Genomic DNA, 20,366 nt, shown 5'->3' with positions numbered 1-20,366 from the left:
CAATGTGTTGTTAGTGTTGCAAATATTTGATCCATTTAAAATATTTTCAGCTGATTGCTAGATGCTATAGCAAGCATGTGGTAGCACTGAGTAAGTTCAGGAGTACGTACAGTATGTCTGCAGTTACAGTATGATGTAGCATTCATTCATTCATTTACTGCTGGTGGGCTGGAGCCTATCCCAGCTGACTGCGGGCGAGAGGCGGGGTTCACCCTGGACTGGTCGCCAGTCAATCGCAGGACTGACACAAAAAGACAAACAACCACACACTGACACCTAGGGGCAACGTAGAGTAGCCAATCAACCTAATGTGCATGTTTTTGGGATTGTGGGAGGAAGTTGGAGTAACCAGAAAAAACTCACACAGGCACAGGGAGAACATGCAAACTCCACACAGTAGGGCCCAGACTGGGATTTGACTGGGAATCCTGCTGAGAGTTAGAAATTTACATCTGAAAATGATCACTCCATGTCACATTTTGTATTTGAATTTAAGGACAGGCTGTGAATAGCAGTTTGAACAGGCACTTTGTCTTTTCAGGAGAGGAGGAGAAGAAGGGTGGGAAATGAGAGAACAGGAGATGAGAGAAGTGGAGATGAGATGAGACTCAGCTCCTTAAACCCTTGGAGTTATTTCGTGCCATTGTAATGAAGTAGCACAACTAGTGTGACACCTGCTAGTTGCACTGCTTTGTTACAATGGCATGAAATAACTGAGACACACTTGGAATAAAGAAATAAAAGGAGAGAGAGGTTTCATGGGCAAAATTAATGTTACCAAATTATATTAACAAAAACTTAAAATGTTTGTGTCCTACATAGAGTCCCTGTAATCACTTAAATTATCTATGAGGGATTTTCTGCTTTTATATATTAAATACCAAACGCACCGTCTTTCTTAAAAACATGACTGAGATGTGTTGGAAGTTTGAGGACAAGCAGCTGCAACAGACGGGTTACACCACTAGAGGGCAGTGCCGCCTCACAGCAGCCATGAGGGAAACAACACCGTACCGCCTGGTGTAGCTCACAGGTTACACTGCAGCTTGTAAAAATCTTAATAGTTGGAATAGAACAGTTTTTGAAGCTGTCTTTTGTTTATCATTTTAATTTATCTTCTTTTATATATATATATATTTAATTATCAGGCCAATGTAATGCATACATTAGAAAGATTTAATAATTTAACTAAATTGTTCTTTAGTGTTTGAGCGGTGACTAGCATATAAATTCTGGTTTTGCTCTTCATTAAAATCTATTGAATTTCTAACTAAACAAACGAAAGACCGTCCCTATCACTATTGCAAAATCACTTCAACAGCAGCAGGATATAATTATCAGCATACTGCCCTTTATCTGATATAATACACGTTTAGGGATGATACTAAGGTAAGCAAAGTATGAAAAGAAAAGTGAAAGTATGATACCAGCAAAATTAAATTTTAATAATACATTTGGCACATTATGTTCTTGCAGTAGCCTACATTAATGAAGTATCCCAAAAAAATCTTAATTTACAATGCAGCACTCAAAATAGGCCACTAGAACAAATATTTCAGAATGCCATTAGCACAATAATCACCACATTGTCAAACAAACACAAAGACAAAAGGCTTGATGATAATAACACTGTGGAGCAGCTTCCTCCTCACTTCATCCTCTACTACATCACGGACGGTTTAATACATTTCTCAACTCTAGCTGATGATGCTATGGCACAGTCCTTCCTGTAGCACCGTGATTGGCAAGATTTTGGAATTCAGGTCAATACTCTCCCTGATAAACAAAGAAAAGGCCAGTGATGAGAATGATGAAGATGACAGATTTCTTTTAACCCTTAACTACTCCTTTCCCCTTAGGGCTAGATCTCTTTCCCATACATTCTCGCGCTTTACAGAGAAGCCTCAAACCCAAGTGCAGTGTCCTAGTTAATGTATGTGGTTTCATTGCAGGAGTAAGACATTATGTATCTCTTTCTGCCACAGTTTGCTCTATTAACAAGTACTACCTAAAGTGGCCTTACTCATGCTCCCTCCATCTATTACGAGCAGATGCACTCACAGTAGGTCACAAAGACTCACGATCACAAGTATACGTCCATTATCTTTTGTCAGCTGTTCACAGCTCACACTCTTTCAGCTCCACTCAGTACGTAACCATTAGTGGTCCATTTCAGCATCAGACTCATGATTCATTGTAAACATTCACTGTAAACACAAATAACCTGCCACCACTTTCCACTAGGTGGCAGTATGCATACACTGGTTCGTCCAGCTGTGTCATTCATACATTGATCCAGCCAGGCCTGTGTGCTTGAAGGTCTCAGCCACTTGTCTGGAGTGCTGCATTTTAGCCGACAGCGCCTCTAGAATATCATTCTGGTCCACAGCGGTGGCTGTGCGGTAAATGAACGTCCCCATTGACTCCAGGCCCCTCATACCTAGATTCACCCCACAACCTGGAGGACGAAAGTGGAGAGGAAACATACAGACATCATATACTGTATATGCATCAATAAAATCTAACTCAGTAATGCACAACATATGCTTATGATGAGATGTATACTAAATATTAAACTTAAGCCAGTCACAGCCCTGAAAACATGGTGCTCATAAGAAACTCTGCAGTGAAGAGTGCAATGAAGAACTAACCAGAGAAGAGTCTGCCGAAAGGCCGTCGAGTGCAGTAAGGAGTCACACGTCCGTCAACACACACATACTGCACGCATAAAAAATAATTTATTCTCTTCTTACATCTCTCTTTCTCTCCATATCACTTATTCTCACTAATCTCTGTTGTGCTAATGGGGATCTTTGCTGTTCTGTCTCACCTTCATCAATAGAAAAGGACAGAAAAGATGGCACATATTAGGAATACTGTACTCTGTTTAAAGGCAAGTATGTCCTCCTGCCATGTGTACCTGTGTCAAAGTTGAGGACACGTGCTGCCTCCCCCTCCACAGTGACCGCCACATTGTCCCCCTCGATGTAGGCAGCACTGATGCGTCTGTGTGACAACTGAATCTCAAAGAGACGGCGGCTGCACTGCATGTGGTGGAGCGTCACATCACTGAGACGAGGCTCTATGTCCGTCTTGTAGGCATTGAAGGACTGGTGGAAAATGTTCTTCATGATCTGCCAGCAAAACAGAGAGATGTGCGTGATATGTTTTTTTAGAGCATTGTTAAAGGTCAAGTTCACCTTATTTTTAACCTCAGATTGATGTAAACTGAGTTGCTTGTGAACACATTTCGTTCATACATGCGTGCAGGCTTTGGTCACCTCTCTACAGTATATCGTGCTCCTGATCATGGAACTGAACAGTGTGAAAAGTGAACTACAGTGTGTGCCTTTCATTTTTTTAGTGTCAAAGAAAGGAGAATGATTACTTGAAATGAGTTTTTCTTGTAAATTTCTTTGATGATGAAGCCTTCCCATGGTTTTCCGTGGATAATGGCAACTGTGAAAATTTAATGGTGTATAAAAACACAATAATCAACACAAAGCTGCAAAATGCATCAAGAATTATTTTTAAAATGAGTCACTGGGAGTAGACTTATGCAGCCTTGATGATGCTGAGAAGTTGGTCATGTGTAAAATTTTATATCAACATGGGGATGAGAGACACGGAGAAATGGATTCTGACTGATTCCACACCTGATTCAAATCATAGTCAAACCAGTCAGTTAACTGATTGATTAAACAATTAAATGTTTCAATTATTTTATGAACAAAATGCCAGAGATTAACTGATTATCCAGGTTGTTAAATGTGACACTTTTGTGCTTTCCTTTGTCCCATATGATAATAAACTGCATATCTTATGTTATTTTTGGGATCTAGAACATTGTGGTTTTATTTATATTATTTTTTTATTTCACAGGCAAAACAATTAATTGGACAATCCAGAAAAGAAATCAGCGTATTAATAAATAGCCCTAAATAGCCCTAAGTCCAACTTTGTCTTTTAATAGTGTTAGCTATTGGCCAGGACAGACTCACACCTCTAAAGTGACAGGTTTTGGTGCGTTCTTTCATTCAGCGACTGTTTTGCCATCTGCAATGACTCACGAAAGAACATTATCATTTTATGTTGATGCAGAAAAGAAGAAAAGCACTGGTCCCTCCTTTTGCTGTGTGCCGTCTCATCCATTCTACAGTAATTGCAGGTATTGAGTGACAAACCTCGTTCTTGCTGGCTCTGCCGCTGTCGCTCTTTCTCTCTGCTCAACTCTGCTCTTCTTCGACCCATACTTGTATAGTCATCTGTTACCAAGTAACAGTGCATCTGAATGGCCACCCACATAGCAACAAGCGCACTAAGGATGGTCTTGCTACATACCTGTGTGTCCTACGCTACATGCTGTGGCTACAGGCTATGGCTACAGGCTGTGCATGATCAGAGCAGTTCTTAGAGCAGCTACAGAGTTTAAATAAAACTGCCCAGTGGTTGTAACTGCGCTTAAGCACAGGGAGAAAAAAAAATCTGCCCTCCATTTATTCACTGATGTGTAACAGCAGGGCACAGAAGGCCTCTACACACACATAAACACTGGTGAGGTCTACTCTCTCCTCCCCCTTTTCCCATGTCTTCATCTCACTCTCTCTTTGGCTCAGACGCACTCATACTTAAGTGTGTCAACAGACTTAAGCGCATATGCGCTCACACAAATATATACACTCACACACAGACTCTAATGGTCTCCCACAATGGCTTGGTTAAAGGCCATTTGTTGAATGAAAGGAGTGGAATAAGTAGGTAGCCAAGGTGTTATTATTATCTGTCTTTTCCTTTCATTACCACAGCTGCATATTGTTCACACCTCATCAGCAAGGCTCTGAAAGCTCTGACAAAGCTTTTATCTAAAGGGGACAAGAGGCTCACAGATGAGTTGGCGGTGTGTCTGAGGAAGCGAACCATCTTGGTGTCAGAGGCGGGGCACACGAGGGCCATGTAGCGGTTTCTGAAGGTGCCATAGATCTTCAGGTGGAAGCCAGGTTTGGCTGCGGGATTTCGGTGCTCTCTGAGGGCCTCCACTCCGTAAGCAGACAGGTCAAAGTAGAGGCTGTGGGCACGGATCTCAGGAGTGGGTACCTGAAGTTAAAAGAAAGAAGAGAAACTGGTTCATTTCAGATGTAATGAGATATACAAGAGCCAGAAACGAGATTAGTGCCACACTTGATATCATCACGAGTCTAATTCCTAACATACACAATGTGTATGTGGTGAAAAGGCTTTTTGTCTGTGGGGCTGTTGTCACCACTGGAGATTGAGGATGGCTTGATTTTTATTCAGCGGTTTAATCTGGCAGTGACTCCCCATGTTCTCTCAAGCCAGAATTGATCAATTTTCTTTTCAATGACATAAACCAGTCGAGTGGAATCAAACAGCAGTTAACGCAGCCAAGGGAGATAGCCCGGGAACAGAGCGCCGACTGGGTGGGGATGGAGCGGACAGTAGGTCGACCCGGTCATATCCTGGGAGGTAAATTCAATCACTACAGGAAACAGCCAGTGAGGAACAGGGCCAATAAAAGGCAGCCACACAGCCACTAAAGAGAACGTGATATGAATGGTTATGGTGGTATAAAAAAGCAAGGGAGACAACGCTTGTGTTCAGATATTAGTTGATATTAGCCAGGAAGCTTTTAACCTCGACCTGTTTATTTCTTTCTCCAAATGAATCCGCTCTCTTGTACAGATTGTCACTGTATATAATCATAAAAGCAACCTTTTGTCCACACAAGTCAGTCTCCCTGAGCAATACAAGTATCAACAGTGGCTAATGTCTGGTGACCGGTGCAGGCTGAGGAACAGACTGATGCAGAAAATATCACTTGTCTACATTTTGAATCCCTAGCGTTTGAATCTCTGCATGCCTGCACCAGCAGGGATGTGGTGTTTGTTTGTTAAGTCTTGTCTGGACAACCCTTACTGGCCGTCTGTGCTGTGGCAGATTCTAAATATCTTATCTGTTCTGTCCGTTTCTTTATCTGGCACTCACATAAGACTACACGGTAACTGAGAGAATGAATTAACCTGTGGGTGCATTTTTAGAAGTGATTACTCTGTGATAACTAAGTGTTCCATGTTTATCTATTCAGTCTTCTGTGGACCTCACTGAGTCATAATTTCATAAGTCATAAGAAGCCGTCTGAATATATAATGTCAGGAGACCTTTGGAGAAGAATGTGAAAAAAGCTGATGTTTTGATTATCTTGAATCATGTTCACCTGGCAGGGGACAGATTTTGAGTCTGGCTTGGGGGGGAGGGGCATGATGAATCACACACTTTATCATCACCATCACCTGCCTTCATCACAACAGCAGCTGCTCTTTTATCAAATTTGGAAAGTAAATCAAAAAAAATGCCAGAGATCCAACAATCTACTGAAATCTGGTTGTTTATATGACAGGCAGAATTGTGCTGAGCTGCAACTGGCAGGTCCACATCACTGTTTGCTTAAATCAGCTCTATGAGGCCGAATAAAGTCACCACCACTCTAATATCCTGCAATATCCTGTTTCTACGGTCTTCTGTCTCTGCACAAACAACAACCTGTTGGTTATTGCTTCAGTGTGAGCACATGAATGAATGCATCCATTAGTGTAGTGTGCATGTTCATGTATGTGTGTGAATCATGCATGTGTGTGTCCTGACCTGTCTCTGGTCTAGTCTCTCTATGGTTGCATTAGCGCCATAGGCATGGCAGGACTCCACAGTGTAGTCAGAGCTGATGCCCAACACCGAGCAGGAGTCGCCACACGACCCATCGGCCACCACGATCACACGTGGCCAGTCATTGTGAGGGATCCGCCTCAGGTACTCTTCGGTAAACTGAAACAAGAGAGGAACAAAAACCAAGGAAAAATAGTCTTTGGATGTTGGAACTATGTGTACATTTCCATAGCTTCATAATGAAAAAGAGGTGACTCTACCAACACGGGGAGGAAATAACAAAGCACGTTTACTGTGTGTAGCATAAGAACTGTATTTTTCACTTCACTGAAATGGTGGCTGTAGCTGTTACATAATTTGTAAAATAATGTTTCACTTACGAAACATTCGCAATTCTTATAAAATATATTACCATGTTTATGTTACTGCATTTGGCTAATTCAATAACCGGCAACTTTAAAAGACTTTTTACAGGTTAGTAGGCCTGCAACCAGCCACAATATCAAATTTTCATTATCTGATTTACTGGTGTATTACAGCACTACGTGCAAATGTTAATTATTTTCCTTATTGTTTATTCTGCGGATTAATTTCTAATCTATTAATCATTTGGCCTGCAATAGATCATCACCTTATTGCCTGCTAAAAACATATTTTTACTTTGCTATGAAGTAAGACAAAGATAAACAGCAAACTGACTCACTAGGTGATGCTGTTGATCAACTAATTGATTGTTTCAGCTCTGCAAGCAATGACACCTAAGTACCTTTAATGTTTATTTTGTTATGTATACTACATTTTACTGCTAGTACTTCCAAAATTTCTTTTAGTTACAACTTTTACTATTTTTACTTAACCAAAAGATCTGAGTTCTTCTCTTATGACTGCTCACTAATCAAAGATGCAGGTGGATTGTATTGTAGTAAGCCCATAGAAGCCTTTCAAAATGAGTTCCAAAGGCTGAGCTTCTCTTGGCAACAGCGCGTCTTTCAGTCAGATTTATTATTACGCCCGCGTATGCATCGCTGTCCCTCAGTGAAACACCACACACTCGCCTTTGCAGAGAAGGAGACAGAGCAGGACAAAGCCAGTTGGGTAACGACGGGCAGGCTGAAAGGGAGAACAAAAGGGCCTTACAGGAGCTATGGCTGCCCAGCACCTGAGAGATCCAAATTAGACTGCAGAGAACAGGTAATTTATAAGACTGCTTTTGCATTCTCAGACAGGCGAGGAAGGTAAAAATAAATAAATAAACAAATAATCAAACACTACGTCTTGTTTAATCAAGATGAAATGGCAAACTTGGCATTGAGTCTAAATGAAACTGAAGTTTGTTGTGATCAAAGACCCTCTTGACCTTGTCTTACATCCTCCAAAGGTTGGTGAGTCACTGGATAGCAGCAAGGACAGGGGAGGGGGGGGGGGGCATAAAAACAAAGTCACAACATCCACAGCGACAGTCTAGCTCTACTTTAACAGAGCAATAATAAAGTCTTGTCTCTGGCTCCCAGCCATGACACAAATATTCACTGAACATTTAATCGTTGTTTGCTCACATTGAGCGCTTCTCTCACTGAAATTCCTCTGAGGTTTTCGTGTCAGTAGGTTGTGTCTTTGTCTCTAAGTTGAGGTCAGGCTGGGGATGTTTTCTCATGTTATTGTTCTCTTAGAAAAATAAACATAAGTTGTGGGGTTGTTTTTTTTTAAACAGAACTGGGATAAAACTAGCGATTTTATCATAATCCATAAATCAAAATTGTGAAATGGTGTGTCAGAACCCTCAAAAAATCCCTTGTAGAAATCTGTAATTAAACCCTTAGGAATTAAATTTACATTTTAAAATCCATTCTATTTTGAGGCAGTAATATGTTTGTATTGTAATTTGTTTACTATAATTGTGTCTTTTACTCTCCGCTGGCCTAAAACTGCAGTGAGGTTTCTCCTCAGGTTTGAGGTCAGGTTACATAACAGGTTATATGCACTGATGAGCCCGCTTTCAGTCTGACATTATACAGTGTTGTGTGAGGTGAATCTTTGGGAGAATTGTGGAATAGTTTACGAGTAAATCGATTTGCAGAAAGTCAAACGTAAGTATGATTGCCTCTACAGAATAAAATCTGAATGAAATTCTGTTTGGTGAGAAAAATGTGTTCTGTGTGTTTCAGGGAGGGTAAGCTGGCTCATGTTAAGAGCAAAAAGGATCTTAAATGTCAGAAAATGAGGGAGTGAGCTACATTATTACACAGCTGCCTTGTTGGGGTTCAGAGCCTGAGAAGACTGGGGCTTCTGATTGGACATGTGAACAGACACCTCTATCACCATCACTGCTGATAGCTATCAGACCCCTGCTGAAGTGGCACCAGCCTCTTTGACTGCTTCCCTCTTAGGAGAGGCGAGATCAGGTTTTGACAGATGAAAACACAGTCATTACAAGAGAAGGTGGTGAGAGAGGTGGAGTCTCTCTCATTTGTCTACAAAACCATCACACATTATTTCCAGATCAGCACTCTCTGCATCATTGATACATCTGCATGAGAGAAATTGAAAGGGGAAGTTGTGTAATAGTTGTACCATGTTATATACAGAGCATTAAGTGATCGAAATGATATATTGGAATCAGTGAGGAGGCTCACCTTGGTCCCCAGCCGCACCTTTACGTCCACCTTCTGTTTCTTCTGCTCCAAGATACTCAGCAGGTACTCCTGAAACACACCTATTCTGGTGAAGAAATGTTCGTTGTGCCAGCAGCCCTCCATGTTATCAAAGTCCACGCCGAGTCCCAACAGAAACTTCACGCTGCGGGGATCCAGGGCGATCTGCTGGGGCCGGCAGAGCAGTGCAGTGCGGTACCTCTCATCCAGCACGGTCAGTTTCAGCACCTTACCGGAGCGGACAGCGACCAGCGCGGCCGTGAGCCCCACGGGTCCAGACCCCACGATGAGCACCGAGATCCTGGCCCGCCACTGTCTGATGCCGTCCAGGCTCACTTTCACCACCACGTACACAACCACTGCCACCAAAGTGCTCAGAGCAGTGTCATAGGCTAAGGCGCGATACCTCTCCTCCGCGTTTTCCCCGATGTCGCCAACTCCAGCGTTTTCCGCCTGCAGCCCGTCCATACCGCGAGCAGAAATCAGACTGTAGTGTGTCTGGATGTTTTGCCAGCAGCTCTGTCCTCCCTTATCAACTAGCCGAAGGTCCTCTCATCATCTATGCATTCACAGAGAGAGAGAGAGAGAGACAGAGAGAGACCAGCGTGCTGCAACAGCAACACAACTTGCAGTTGAGGGAGTGGAGAGGACGCATGTGGCAAGTCCTCCGGTTTGGGTTGTGTGCATGGATGTTAAAGCCTGCCCCTTTCTCTCTCCGTCCCTCTCCCTCCCTCTTTCTCTATCTCTCTCACTCTAGCCTGAAGTAAGGTGTCCTCCTTAAGAGCGTCGGCACAAAATGAGCAGTGATGTATCAGCATTCTGCGCGTAAAGGTTTATTTACGTTTCTATATTTATATATCATGTTTCTGACAATGCCAGGACTTCATAAAGTCAGTTGAAACTATAGCTGCAGGCATGTGATTCCCCTTCCTAAAATCCAATGCTCAACAGCAAACTGCAGAGTCTGAACAATGAGCTTTGGTTTTACTCTGAGAAAGTATTGATTTACTGTTGCTAAAACAAGAGAGGTCGATTCTCTCTCTCTCTCTCTCTCTCTCTCTCTCACACACACACACACACACACACAAGGACAGCTGCACAACAAACCTACTTTATAATCCCAAAGGACTGATTACAAAGTGTAAAAACATTCAGGTCTATGGGGCAACAATAATGTTCCCCCAGGAACTGAAGGACAAGTGCCATAAAAATCAGCTGACAAACCTGTTTGGATGATGACAGTCAACAGTCAGTCTGAAGTATTGCTGACATGTTTAGAGAAAAAGCCAGAGGAGAGTCAGTGCTGGTGAATGTTCAGATCTTAGATCAAATCTTCTTATATGAAGATACACATCCTCTCTGATCTCTTGGGTATCCCCATGCAATTCCATTTCATTTGACGATATCTTACAAGACAATGTTAATCACACTGTTTGTCAGATGTTATGTGGTTTCCGTTTTGACTATTGTTTCCTTTATCCCTCCTGGTCTCTCTTAACTAAAAGAAGTGGTGGCTATGAACAGACTTCCACCATGATGATGGCTCCTCAGAAGACAAGGCCAATTTGTATGAAAAGATACATGTGTGCTGCTGCTGAAAATGGATTGTAATGGCACACTGGAAGATATGATGAGGCAGTGGCATTGCTCTGCTCATTTTTTATTCAACTTATTTCTGCACTGTGATGTCCAGACCCTTCCCTTCCCCCAATGTCATTTTTTAAAATTTATTAGAACATTTTAACTGTTTCTAATGAAACCAAGCTGGTGTTTACATATGTTCACTCATTTTTTTATTGTATCTGTTGTTATTTTGTGTACAAGGGAGCGCTGGATTAACATTATTCTGACATATTAGCAATTCTAGAAGCCTAAAACAAGGAAATAATAAATATATAAGCTGAATAAATAAATGCATGTCTAACATTGGACAGCGTGTGTGTGTTTCTATCATTAGATTTATTAGATAGATTTCCTCTCATTTTTCTCCTCTCTGCTGCTACCCTTGAACAACTTCAGTGCATCACACTCATCAGAAGGTTTAGCATTTTAATGCTCTGACCTTTAAGCCCCATTTGAGCCCTCTTTGGAGGTGGTGATGACATCAGTTTCATAAAATGACTCCTGATGTAAACCAAAGCCTACGCAGGAGATTGGCAAAGAGGCTCATATGGAAAATTTGGTCTCAGAACCTATGACTATGGCCAAAAGGCTGCATAAATCCTTCAAACCATTTAAATTGCTAAAGATCAACAAAGAAAGTGAGGTGAAAAAGGCAAACAGACACATTCATAGGGAAGGAGACATATTGGTGTGATACACCATGCCTCTACCGGTAATTGGTTTCCACCTCTGCAGGTGCCTGGCAACGATCATACTGTCCAGCCAGTCCAGATGAAAAGAGAAATGAGGCTCTAATTACAGTTAAGACCTGCAAGCTGGCAGGCAACCACAGACAAGGTATTTCCCTGGAAAAAGATAGAGTGGTCACCTAGAAACATAATGATGAGATGAAATATTCCATAATAGTGTGCTGATGATTCCTTTATGAAACTAAACTGTCTTTATCAAAGCACAGCGTCTCTGAGAACACACTACATGCATCAAACATTTGTCTAAATGATGTCTCTACACATTTGTGTAGAGGTTGCTTACTTAAATTGAGATTAGTTGAATGGCATCTCACCTACTTCAAGTAATTCCCCACATAATGCACCATGAAAGAATAGACTGGAAAACAATTAAGTGACGCCTTTGCTTTGATTTCCACATTGGTATGCTAATATATGCAGTTACACAGGGGCGATGGAGAGAATCCTTCCACAAAGCCTGGGGATTTGAATGTGTTAATGGCGCTGAGTGGATCCCTCACACATCCTGCTCCGACACAATCCTACAACCAAACAAAAGAAGCACAGAGAGCAGGTTTTCATCAGTTTGCCCACATCTTACGGTCAACAATGGGGCTACGCGTAGTTCTGAGGTCATTACAAAAAAAACTAATTAGGCTCCCACATGATGAATACAAACCCTCATTGTCATCAGGGAGTTCAGGCAGTATTAAATCAGCATATCCAGATATGGGGACAGTGCCAAGAGAATACAAGGTCACCTATTGTTTAATTTATTTTTTTATAGTTTGGACAAGATTAAACTAAATTAAGAGGAGAACCAAGGGGCCGAGACAATGACTTCACATGAATCAGGGCAACACAATTTGAGATTCAAATACCCAAATATACACGGTGAAATTTACAGTGAAGACAAAGTGTCACAGAAACACATCAGCTACTCTAATGGCAAATGTATGTTAGGAACCCAACATGGCCAACATGTAGTCTTACACGTAACTGCACACAACGATCAGAAGGTATCGTCTGAAAAGAGGGGACACATACTGAACAGTAGGACTTGCTATGACCATGCACATGCTAAAACTCCATCCAAAAATTAAAGCCTGTTTTCCTTCTCAGGAAGCCTCTTTTATTAAGCCAGACATTATGTCCTTGGTGCCCACCGTATCAGCATGTTTTGGACTGATGAGTCTGACATCTGTCTAAGCAACACAAATACCATTAACACCACATGCTTCTCAAGCCATCCCACCAAACACGGTTTGGAAATTGTTCAACCGTGCAGTCGAAGTGAATTCTGTAGTTTTGTGTTTAGAAATTTAATTTAGCTTTTCTGGAATATCGACCTAAAAGGAATCATTTCCTGTCCGATCTGGGAGATAGCAGAACTTACACAAACACCAGGTACAATGACGAGTGGTCCTGGTTGATTTCCACTGGACCATCAATTCAAGGCCTTTGTTGAACAAACGTTTCAGCTGACAGGACACAACAGATAAGACTGGACAAAAGCCAAAATATCTAGCATACTTTATCTCAAGGACAGCCAGATAAATTGCTCCACACATGGACAAATGCTATAACTTTTGACGTTGTTTCATACTCTACATACATTTTGAGTTCAGTGTTTCTGCGTTGTCAAATAACTGTCTTCACCGTGGGTTAGATGTGGATACTGAAAGTGCAAAATGTCAGAGGAAAGCCCAGCATTAGTTCACGGTATGTGCACTGGCAACTCTCAACCCATCCAGCTGAGTCTCAAGTAGTGACGTGTTCAGAGCTGACAGAGTGAAACGGTGCTGACGTGGGTTTAAGCAGTCAAGAATGCACCACAACCACAAGGAAGAGATCAGATCACCATGGTTACACAGTGTAATAAGGTCAGTGTGTGACGCTGGATGTTATCATCTTAGCAAACTACTGGAAGGTTTCCATCAGCACTCAGTTGTTGTAAATCTAGTTTCTTGGATCTCAGATCAGCAGAGGACATACTGTATAATAGCACACAGATTCCTTAGTTGGCTGCCTTCATCCCACTAGTACATTCTTAATGACCTCTCCACAGAGTCACAATTCAAAATTTTACTGAAGCATGTCATGGCACATTTACAGAGGGGAGCCCTTTATTACAATTAAAAAAGTCCCACTCAACCTGGAATGTTGAAATGAGAAGAGAGCAACCTTATCTTGAAAAAGGAAAATACATTTTTTTAATAATCACAAAAGCTGGTGTGTTAAAAAACAAAACAATCACTTTATTTCCTTATTAAGAGAGTACAGGGACACACTGATTGGTTTAGTTATCTGATGAAAATATGATTACATCCAAACTGAACTGAATCTGCATTTATTCTTAACAGAAAAGTAAAAATATCTGTAATATCTCAGATGTAATAAAACTTACACCACTAGATATTCACTGGAAAATGCTGTTTGCTTGCCACATCATGTAAATAAATCTTCACAAAAAACTTACGCAAGGAAATAATAACAGGACGACAGTAGTACATAAACAAACATGTTCCCGAGAAGAACTGAAGACTTGTGGCTATAAATAACATGGCAGGTGCACTGGTTTCCCGAATACAACAGGTCTTACTCTCTCAAAATCTTTGAAATTATGTATTTTTTAACAGTTATTCCCCAAAAAGTGAATGGACTTGAAGGCAACTGATGGACAACATTCTGAAAAATTTCTGCCACAATCGCACTTCAGTCATGCCAGAATCCACGATGGACTGTGATACATTGGACCTGACAGCCTTGACGCAAGTTAAGCTAAAGTTACAAGTTAAAGAGCGTTGTACTCCACACACTTTGATGGATCAGTTGGAAAGTGTTTCTGGCAGATAGTCATTAGCCTCTTCAGTCCCTGTAGAAGGAGAAAATAAAGGCAAGGAAGTTATGTGGGCAGTGAAATTGTAAAATAATAAATTATAATCCACCTGTAGCACTCATTTCAAACTACCCAGCAAAATACACTATACAGACCAAAGTATTGTGGGGCACCTGACATTACACCAATAGGGACTTTAATGACACTGCATTCTAAATACAGCTTCCACTCTTCTGGGAAGGCTTTCCACAAGATTTTGGAGTGTTTCTGTGTGAATTTTGCCCATTCATGCAGTAGAGCATTTGTAAGGTCAGACACCAATGTTGGAAGAACAGGCCTGACACACAATCTCAGTTCCAGTTCATCCCAAAGGTGTTTGATGGGGTTGAGGTCAGGACTCTGTGTGGGCCAGTCAGTCAAGTCACCAAACTCATCCAACCATGTCTTTATGGACTTTGCTTTGTGCACTGGGACACAGTCATGCTGGAATAGAAAAGGGCCTTCCCCAAACTGTGCCACAAAGTTGGAAGCATAGCATTGTGCAAAATGTCTTGGTATGCTGAAGCTTTAAGATTTCCCTTCACTGGAAGTAAAGGACCGAGCCCAACCCCTGAAGAACAGCCCCATATAGAGGTGTGTCTGGATACCTTTGTCTATATAGTGCATTTAACTGTTTTTTTGAGACGTTATTTTTTTAAAGACCTCTCAACATTTTTGCTTACATGCATGATTATATGTCATGAGGACTGTTTCAGGAGTTATATCTATATTCATGTGCAGTTAAATGTATAACAACATCCTACGTACCAAATATCTACTGTGGTTTCAGATTTCAGCCTAGGAAATGTTCCTCATGAATAAAAGTCATACGATTATGTTACATGTCTACAGTCTATGAAACGTCAATATGCATCTTTAATTACTTGAAAAAAAAAAAAAAATCTGAGAAATCCAGGCACACAGAGTCCAACCTGTCATGAGTTTAAACCAAAATGATAAGGGTGTCAGAGTGATGATCTTGCAGGCATTACTAACTGGTGTTTGATGTTTAGGGTCAATGTCCAAGAGACAAATCCCAACCTAAACAGTATCTGTGAGCAGTCACCTCACAATCTCACCTGGATGTATTTTCTCTGTGTCTCATCGTTGAGAACGTGGGCCACATGCTTGGAGAAGATCTTCTCTCGCCCAGTACGGGCGTGGATACCCACCATTGTCACACCGATAGGCCATGGAGCATTACCAATGGCCATCTGCAAATAGGCATCATTTGCCTGGACAATGAATAAAGTTGAAAAATCCGTAACTTAATTAAGGCCCTCGCATGGTAAAAAAAAAACACTGCTAAACAGATGGTGATATACAGTACCTTGACATATTCTCTCTCCAACATGAATTTAATGATGTCTGTGATTGACTCTTTAATGTCAGCTGGTAAACTCTGGAAGAGATGACAGAGAAATTAGAGAATTATTAATTATTAGAAATGATAATATATCAACACCCTATATACAACATCCTTGCAGCTTATTTTACTGTCTCCTCAAATAGTACCTTCTTTTTGAGCTTCCTGAAGAGAGGTTTGAGGTAAGACTCAGTCTGTGAGTGGGTTGCACTGGCCAACTTTCCCTGAACACCTCGCTTCACGTGGTCTTCTCGGCTGTTTAGATCTTTAGCCCAAACGCCAAGAAGAAACTAGAATACAACAACAACAAAAAAATATACAGTTGTTAACAAAATATTACTATAAAATGTAATAGTGACAGACATTGGATGACCAACGATTCATCTATTTACTGACATTGCAAAGCCATACTGTAAATGAATGAAGAACAACAACATGAATAGTAGTGGTGTAAACATTTTTAATCCAACAGCTCCCTCTAGATCTAAGGCAGAGCATTAACGTCTTCCCTTACCCTCAAAACCTTGTGAATAACGTCCTGGTCTCCATCATCATCTCCTGTGCCCAAGGTTTTACCAAGAGCCTAAAGGAGAGTTTAAGTCATGAGAAACAAAGTAAATCATGATTACAACTCACAAAAGATGACAAGAATATTTAACATAATCAAAGGTACAACTGATAAGAAATGTTTCAGTTTGTGATTCCTGAGAATCTTAAAACAATATACAATAAAGCCTGTAGCTATGCAACGTACCTCCAGTTCTTCTATAGTTGTGTTTTCTTCATGCACTTTCAGGTCGTGCTGTGTGTCCAATTCTCCCGACTCTGTTCCTCCAACAATCTCGTTCAGATACTGTTGGTCAATCTTGTCCATGGCTGCTTTCAGGTCATTCCTCAACCCCTTGACACAGAAGCAGCATAAACAGAGCAAGTCAACATAATGTGCTTTGAAGAACCACATAAAAAGTAGAATTACCACCTTGCAGATGTACACCTCCATGCATGTGCATCCAGCCTCCGTATTAACTACTGACCAACAGAGAGCTTCAACATATGGTGCAATGAACCCTGCAGTTCAGTATCATCAAAAACGGTGAGTGCAGCACAGTTTCAAGATGGACACCCGAGATTACTGTCACCAATCCAGTATCCCACCAAGTGTGACATATAGTCACAATCTCATTGTACAGTTGTATGAAAATTTTGTGAAATTTTGTCATAATTATGAATACGAATGAATTATTAAATTCTCAAGAATAGGCAGGACAGATGGATGGACAGATGGACACAGAACCTGAAAACATAATGATTCTGGCAACGCTATTGCCGGTGCTGAGGCATAGAAACAACCACATCCATCTTTATTCACTCAGGAACATGTGAATAACTGGTAACTACATATGCACTGCAGGCCACACATGAAAATGGCAGTGACAAGCATTTCTCAATATGGAGGCTGCTGTGGGGATTTTTCTTTTTTTTTGTTTCTTAGATAGGATGGACTTGATTCAGCACAGCTTTACTGGGTGATGTGTCCCCTCTGAGACACACGCAGTCCTACCTTGTTTACTTCCGGGGCCAGAATCTCAATCTTCCTGAGTCTTTGGAAGGCATCGTAGTCAGACTCTCCAAACAGTCGGATTGGTTCCCCACGTTCTCTAAGCCGTCTTATTACCTACATAAACACAGCAGTGCAAAAAGACACATTTAATTTGTAGTACAGGAAAGAAAAATTACTGTGAAGGGCGTGTTAATATTTTACATTGACTCACTTCCTGTCGTGACAGTGTCATTGGCAGCTTCTCTTCTGTCAGTTCCAGTTCTAACACTGGGTTAGCTGAGGTGGATGGCTCATCATCTTCTTCTTTATCAATCTTCAGGGAAATGCGGAGGAAAAAGAAATATGTCATATGAAAGTCCTGAATTTACAACTGAGATGTATGAAAAGCATCTGCAATGTCTTCATGAGACGATACACCAAGTTTGAACAGAACATGTGGCACTATGATACACTGAACTGCACGCATACACATCCCTAAGTCACCAAATAAGTTAAATACAGTCAAGTCAGAGAATAACTCACCATATATAGCAAGCACACTGAATATTACATTAAACTCATAACTTTCATTTAGTGGAATTTGAAAGCTGGCTGCACCACCTCAAGCCTAATGACAGGCAAAACAAATAACTCAAACTCAAAATATGCTATCATGCTTTCATAGGCACATGCATCCTGGCACAGATTGTGGCTTAAAGAGCACAATCTAAAACAGCAAAAATAAACTGATTGCAAAAAGCTTTCCAAAACAAACAACGGCCCTTGCTCAGATAAACACAATATACTGCATGTATGCAAAGATCTTGATATGTTTGAGATTTTAAGCCTTGCACAAAGTAGAACATAGACGCGGTTTCCAATAGAGCAACTGTTACAAGGCAATGCAAACTAGTAACACTAACACTCATAGTTGGTCTAAATGGTAAAACTGCAGTCACAGAGCATGTTCAAAATAATATAATTCTTATTATTTTTTTTAGTTCATTATCCCATGCTAAAATCCAGACCATGTCTGTGTCCCACTTTGGCTTGGTGGATTCCTTTCCTTGCTCCCCTGCTTTCTGACAAGTGATTGCTGAGTTTGTAAATATTTTGCAGCACCTAACTGGTTCACCATGTAGTCCAGTTGCCATTGTGTTTACTGCACACATAAATAAATTGTTAAAAGCAAAAATATTAACAATGGTGGAGTATAAGAAGCACCAGATGCTTCTAAAAAGCAAATTCATATAATGCAGGTAAAACAACAATTCATATTTTCAAATGGTTTTAATTTGTTAGACACTCTGACAGCAATTGCTTGTAGAATGAAATCCGTGTCTTTTCAAAATTCTGTGCAATAAACTAAATTATCAATTATTATTCAAGCACTTTTCAAGTACTTTTAAGGCACCAAAACCAAGTTTTTCTAGACTCTCAAAGCCTTTATCATCTCACCTAAATAGCTGCCATAAGTACAACTGTGAAAAATAAAGTTTACAGAATTCCTTTATACCTACACCAATCAGTGTATATTATCACTTTGTTTATTTTATTCAAGCAAATTGCTAATCTCAAAAACATAGCCATTAAAATTAAGCAATTTTCAAAACTTAGGAGGAATGCCAAAGCAACAACCAAAACAGGAAAGTAAAGATATCTCCACCATGTTTTTTTTCTGCTTTTATTCACACTGGCTTTACGGAGAAAACTTTCATAAAGGGTACCAAGGAAGTGGAAGCCTTTTGGGACACAGTGTGTTTTGTCCTTTTATCATGCATCCTGTCAGCTACTTTCACTGTGCAATCCCATACCTGAGTCTCAGGTGTCTCTCTCTGAACCTACAGATGCAGGCAGCAGAGGCAGGTTGGGGAAAAACAGCACAGTAAACACAGATGCAAACACTAATGTACGCCTGAGCCTTTACCTTCATTGTGTTTCCTGGCAAAAGGTTTAAATACAGTATAAACCTGTCAAACCAATCATGAGAGACTAAACTGAAGAAAGACAGTGATTTAGATGTGTTGTGGGTGAGAGTGAAAATTTAAGAGTGCTGAGATCTTGAGATCAACCTTATATCCACATCTTTTGAAGTAATCTTCTTGTTCTTTTCGTGCAAGATCGGCCCTTTTGAAGAATTTCTTTGAATCCTGGAAAGAAAGACATTTGACTTGTTTTATACTTGAAAAAGGCAAAATAATTCTGGCTTGAGTTTAAGCAGAATACCAGAGTGAATATCAGCCCATCTGATAGTTTTCTAGTTTAACCCATCCTAATATGAACATGAATTTGCAAGTGTTAATAGTTAGCGATACATTACGTAACTGCTAGCTACTTTAGTTTAAATAAACTGCTACTGTTACCTAAACAATTACCATCGAGCAAACTATGTCTACGATACTAACGTCAATTTGTTCTGTACGTGGAGTCCAACACTACATCAATGCACCGACCTACATGTGAAAACATCGACAATTCTGGAAAGACAGCGTTGACTGAACTGGCCAACATTACAGCAAACTAACCAAGCTAACCAAAAACACACAACGTCAAAATCTACTCACGTCAACAAGCTGTTTTTCTTCCAGAAGTTTCCTTTTCCTTGCGATCTCAGCCTTCAGTATATCCATTTCTGGAAAGTAATTGTGGTTGTTATTCGTTTATTTCAACAAATAACCTCACACGTCGATCAGTTGCTACCAGCTAGATGCTTAAACCGGAAGTGAACCTGAGAACCCGACCACTGACTTTCAGTATAAGAGTCCTGAACGCTTTACGTTGTGTTGTTGATGGTGTTTCAAAATAAAAATGTAAAAATAAGATGTGATTTGGTTTAACTGACCATTTAATTCTTACTTTCATAGAGAGTTTAGCATACCAACATCAAAGCTTAAAAATTCTA

General features: G+C 40.6%; 2 protein-coding genes across 3 annotated transcripts; both read right to left on the bottom strand.

The window, feature by feature from the left end:
• Positions 1 to 1,431: 1,431 nt before the first annotated feature.
• On the bottom strand, positions 1,432 to 9,909 carry si:dkey-234i14.6. Of its 2 annotated transcripts, XR_006843935.1 has the most exons (6): positions 9,312 to 9,909; positions 6,661 to 6,837; positions 4,885 to 5,094; positions 2,921 to 3,134; positions 2,652 to 2,830; positions 2,368 to 2,458 (listed from the first exon to the last, which is right to left on the bottom strand). XR_006843935.1 is itself a non-coding variant. In XM_046395285.1 (5 exons), exons 1-5 carry the CDS (start codon positions 9,795 to 9,797, stop codon positions 2,280 to 2,282), a joined length of 1,266 nt encoding a protein of 421 aa, XP_046251241.1. In that variant the 5' UTR covers positions 9,798 to 9,909; the 3' UTR covers positions 1,432 to 2,279. The 2 variants fall into 2 exon arrangements, 1 of the variants encoding a protein (XP_046251241.1); XM_046395285.1 differs by lacking the exon at positions 2,652 to 2,830 and having other exon boundaries at positions 1,432 to 2,458.
• Positions 9,910 to 13,913: 4,004 nt separating this feature from the next.
• Positions 13,914 to 20,198, bottom strand: prpf18 (PRP18 pre-mRNA processing factor 18 homolog (yeast)). Its single transcript, XM_046395029.1, has 10 exons — positions 20,029 to 20,198; positions 19,537 to 19,614; positions 17,697 to 17,798; positions 17,486 to 17,599; positions 16,679 to 16,825; positions 16,439 to 16,507; positions 16,074 to 16,214; positions 15,889 to 15,960; positions 15,638 to 15,793; positions 13,914 to 14,555 (listed from the first exon to the last, which is right to left on the bottom strand). The coding sequence occupies exons 1-10, from the start codon at positions 20,092 to 20,094 to the stop codon at positions 14,475 to 14,477; spliced, it is 1,026 nt and encodes a 341-aa protein (XP_046250985.1). The 5' UTR covers positions 20,095 to 20,198; the 3' UTR covers positions 13,914 to 14,474.
• Positions 20,199 to 20,366: the final 168 nt, after the last annotated feature.

Source organism: Scatophagus argus, chromosome 7 (genome assembly GCF_020382885.2).
Source record: "Scatophagus argus isolate fScaArg1 chromosome 7, fScaArg1.pri, whole genome shotgun sequence".
Classification (NCBI taxonomy): Eukaryota; Metazoa; Chordata; class Actinopteri; family Scatophagidae; genus Scatophagus; species Scatophagus argus.
This window is presented reverse-complemented; position numbering and strand designations above follow the sequence as displayed.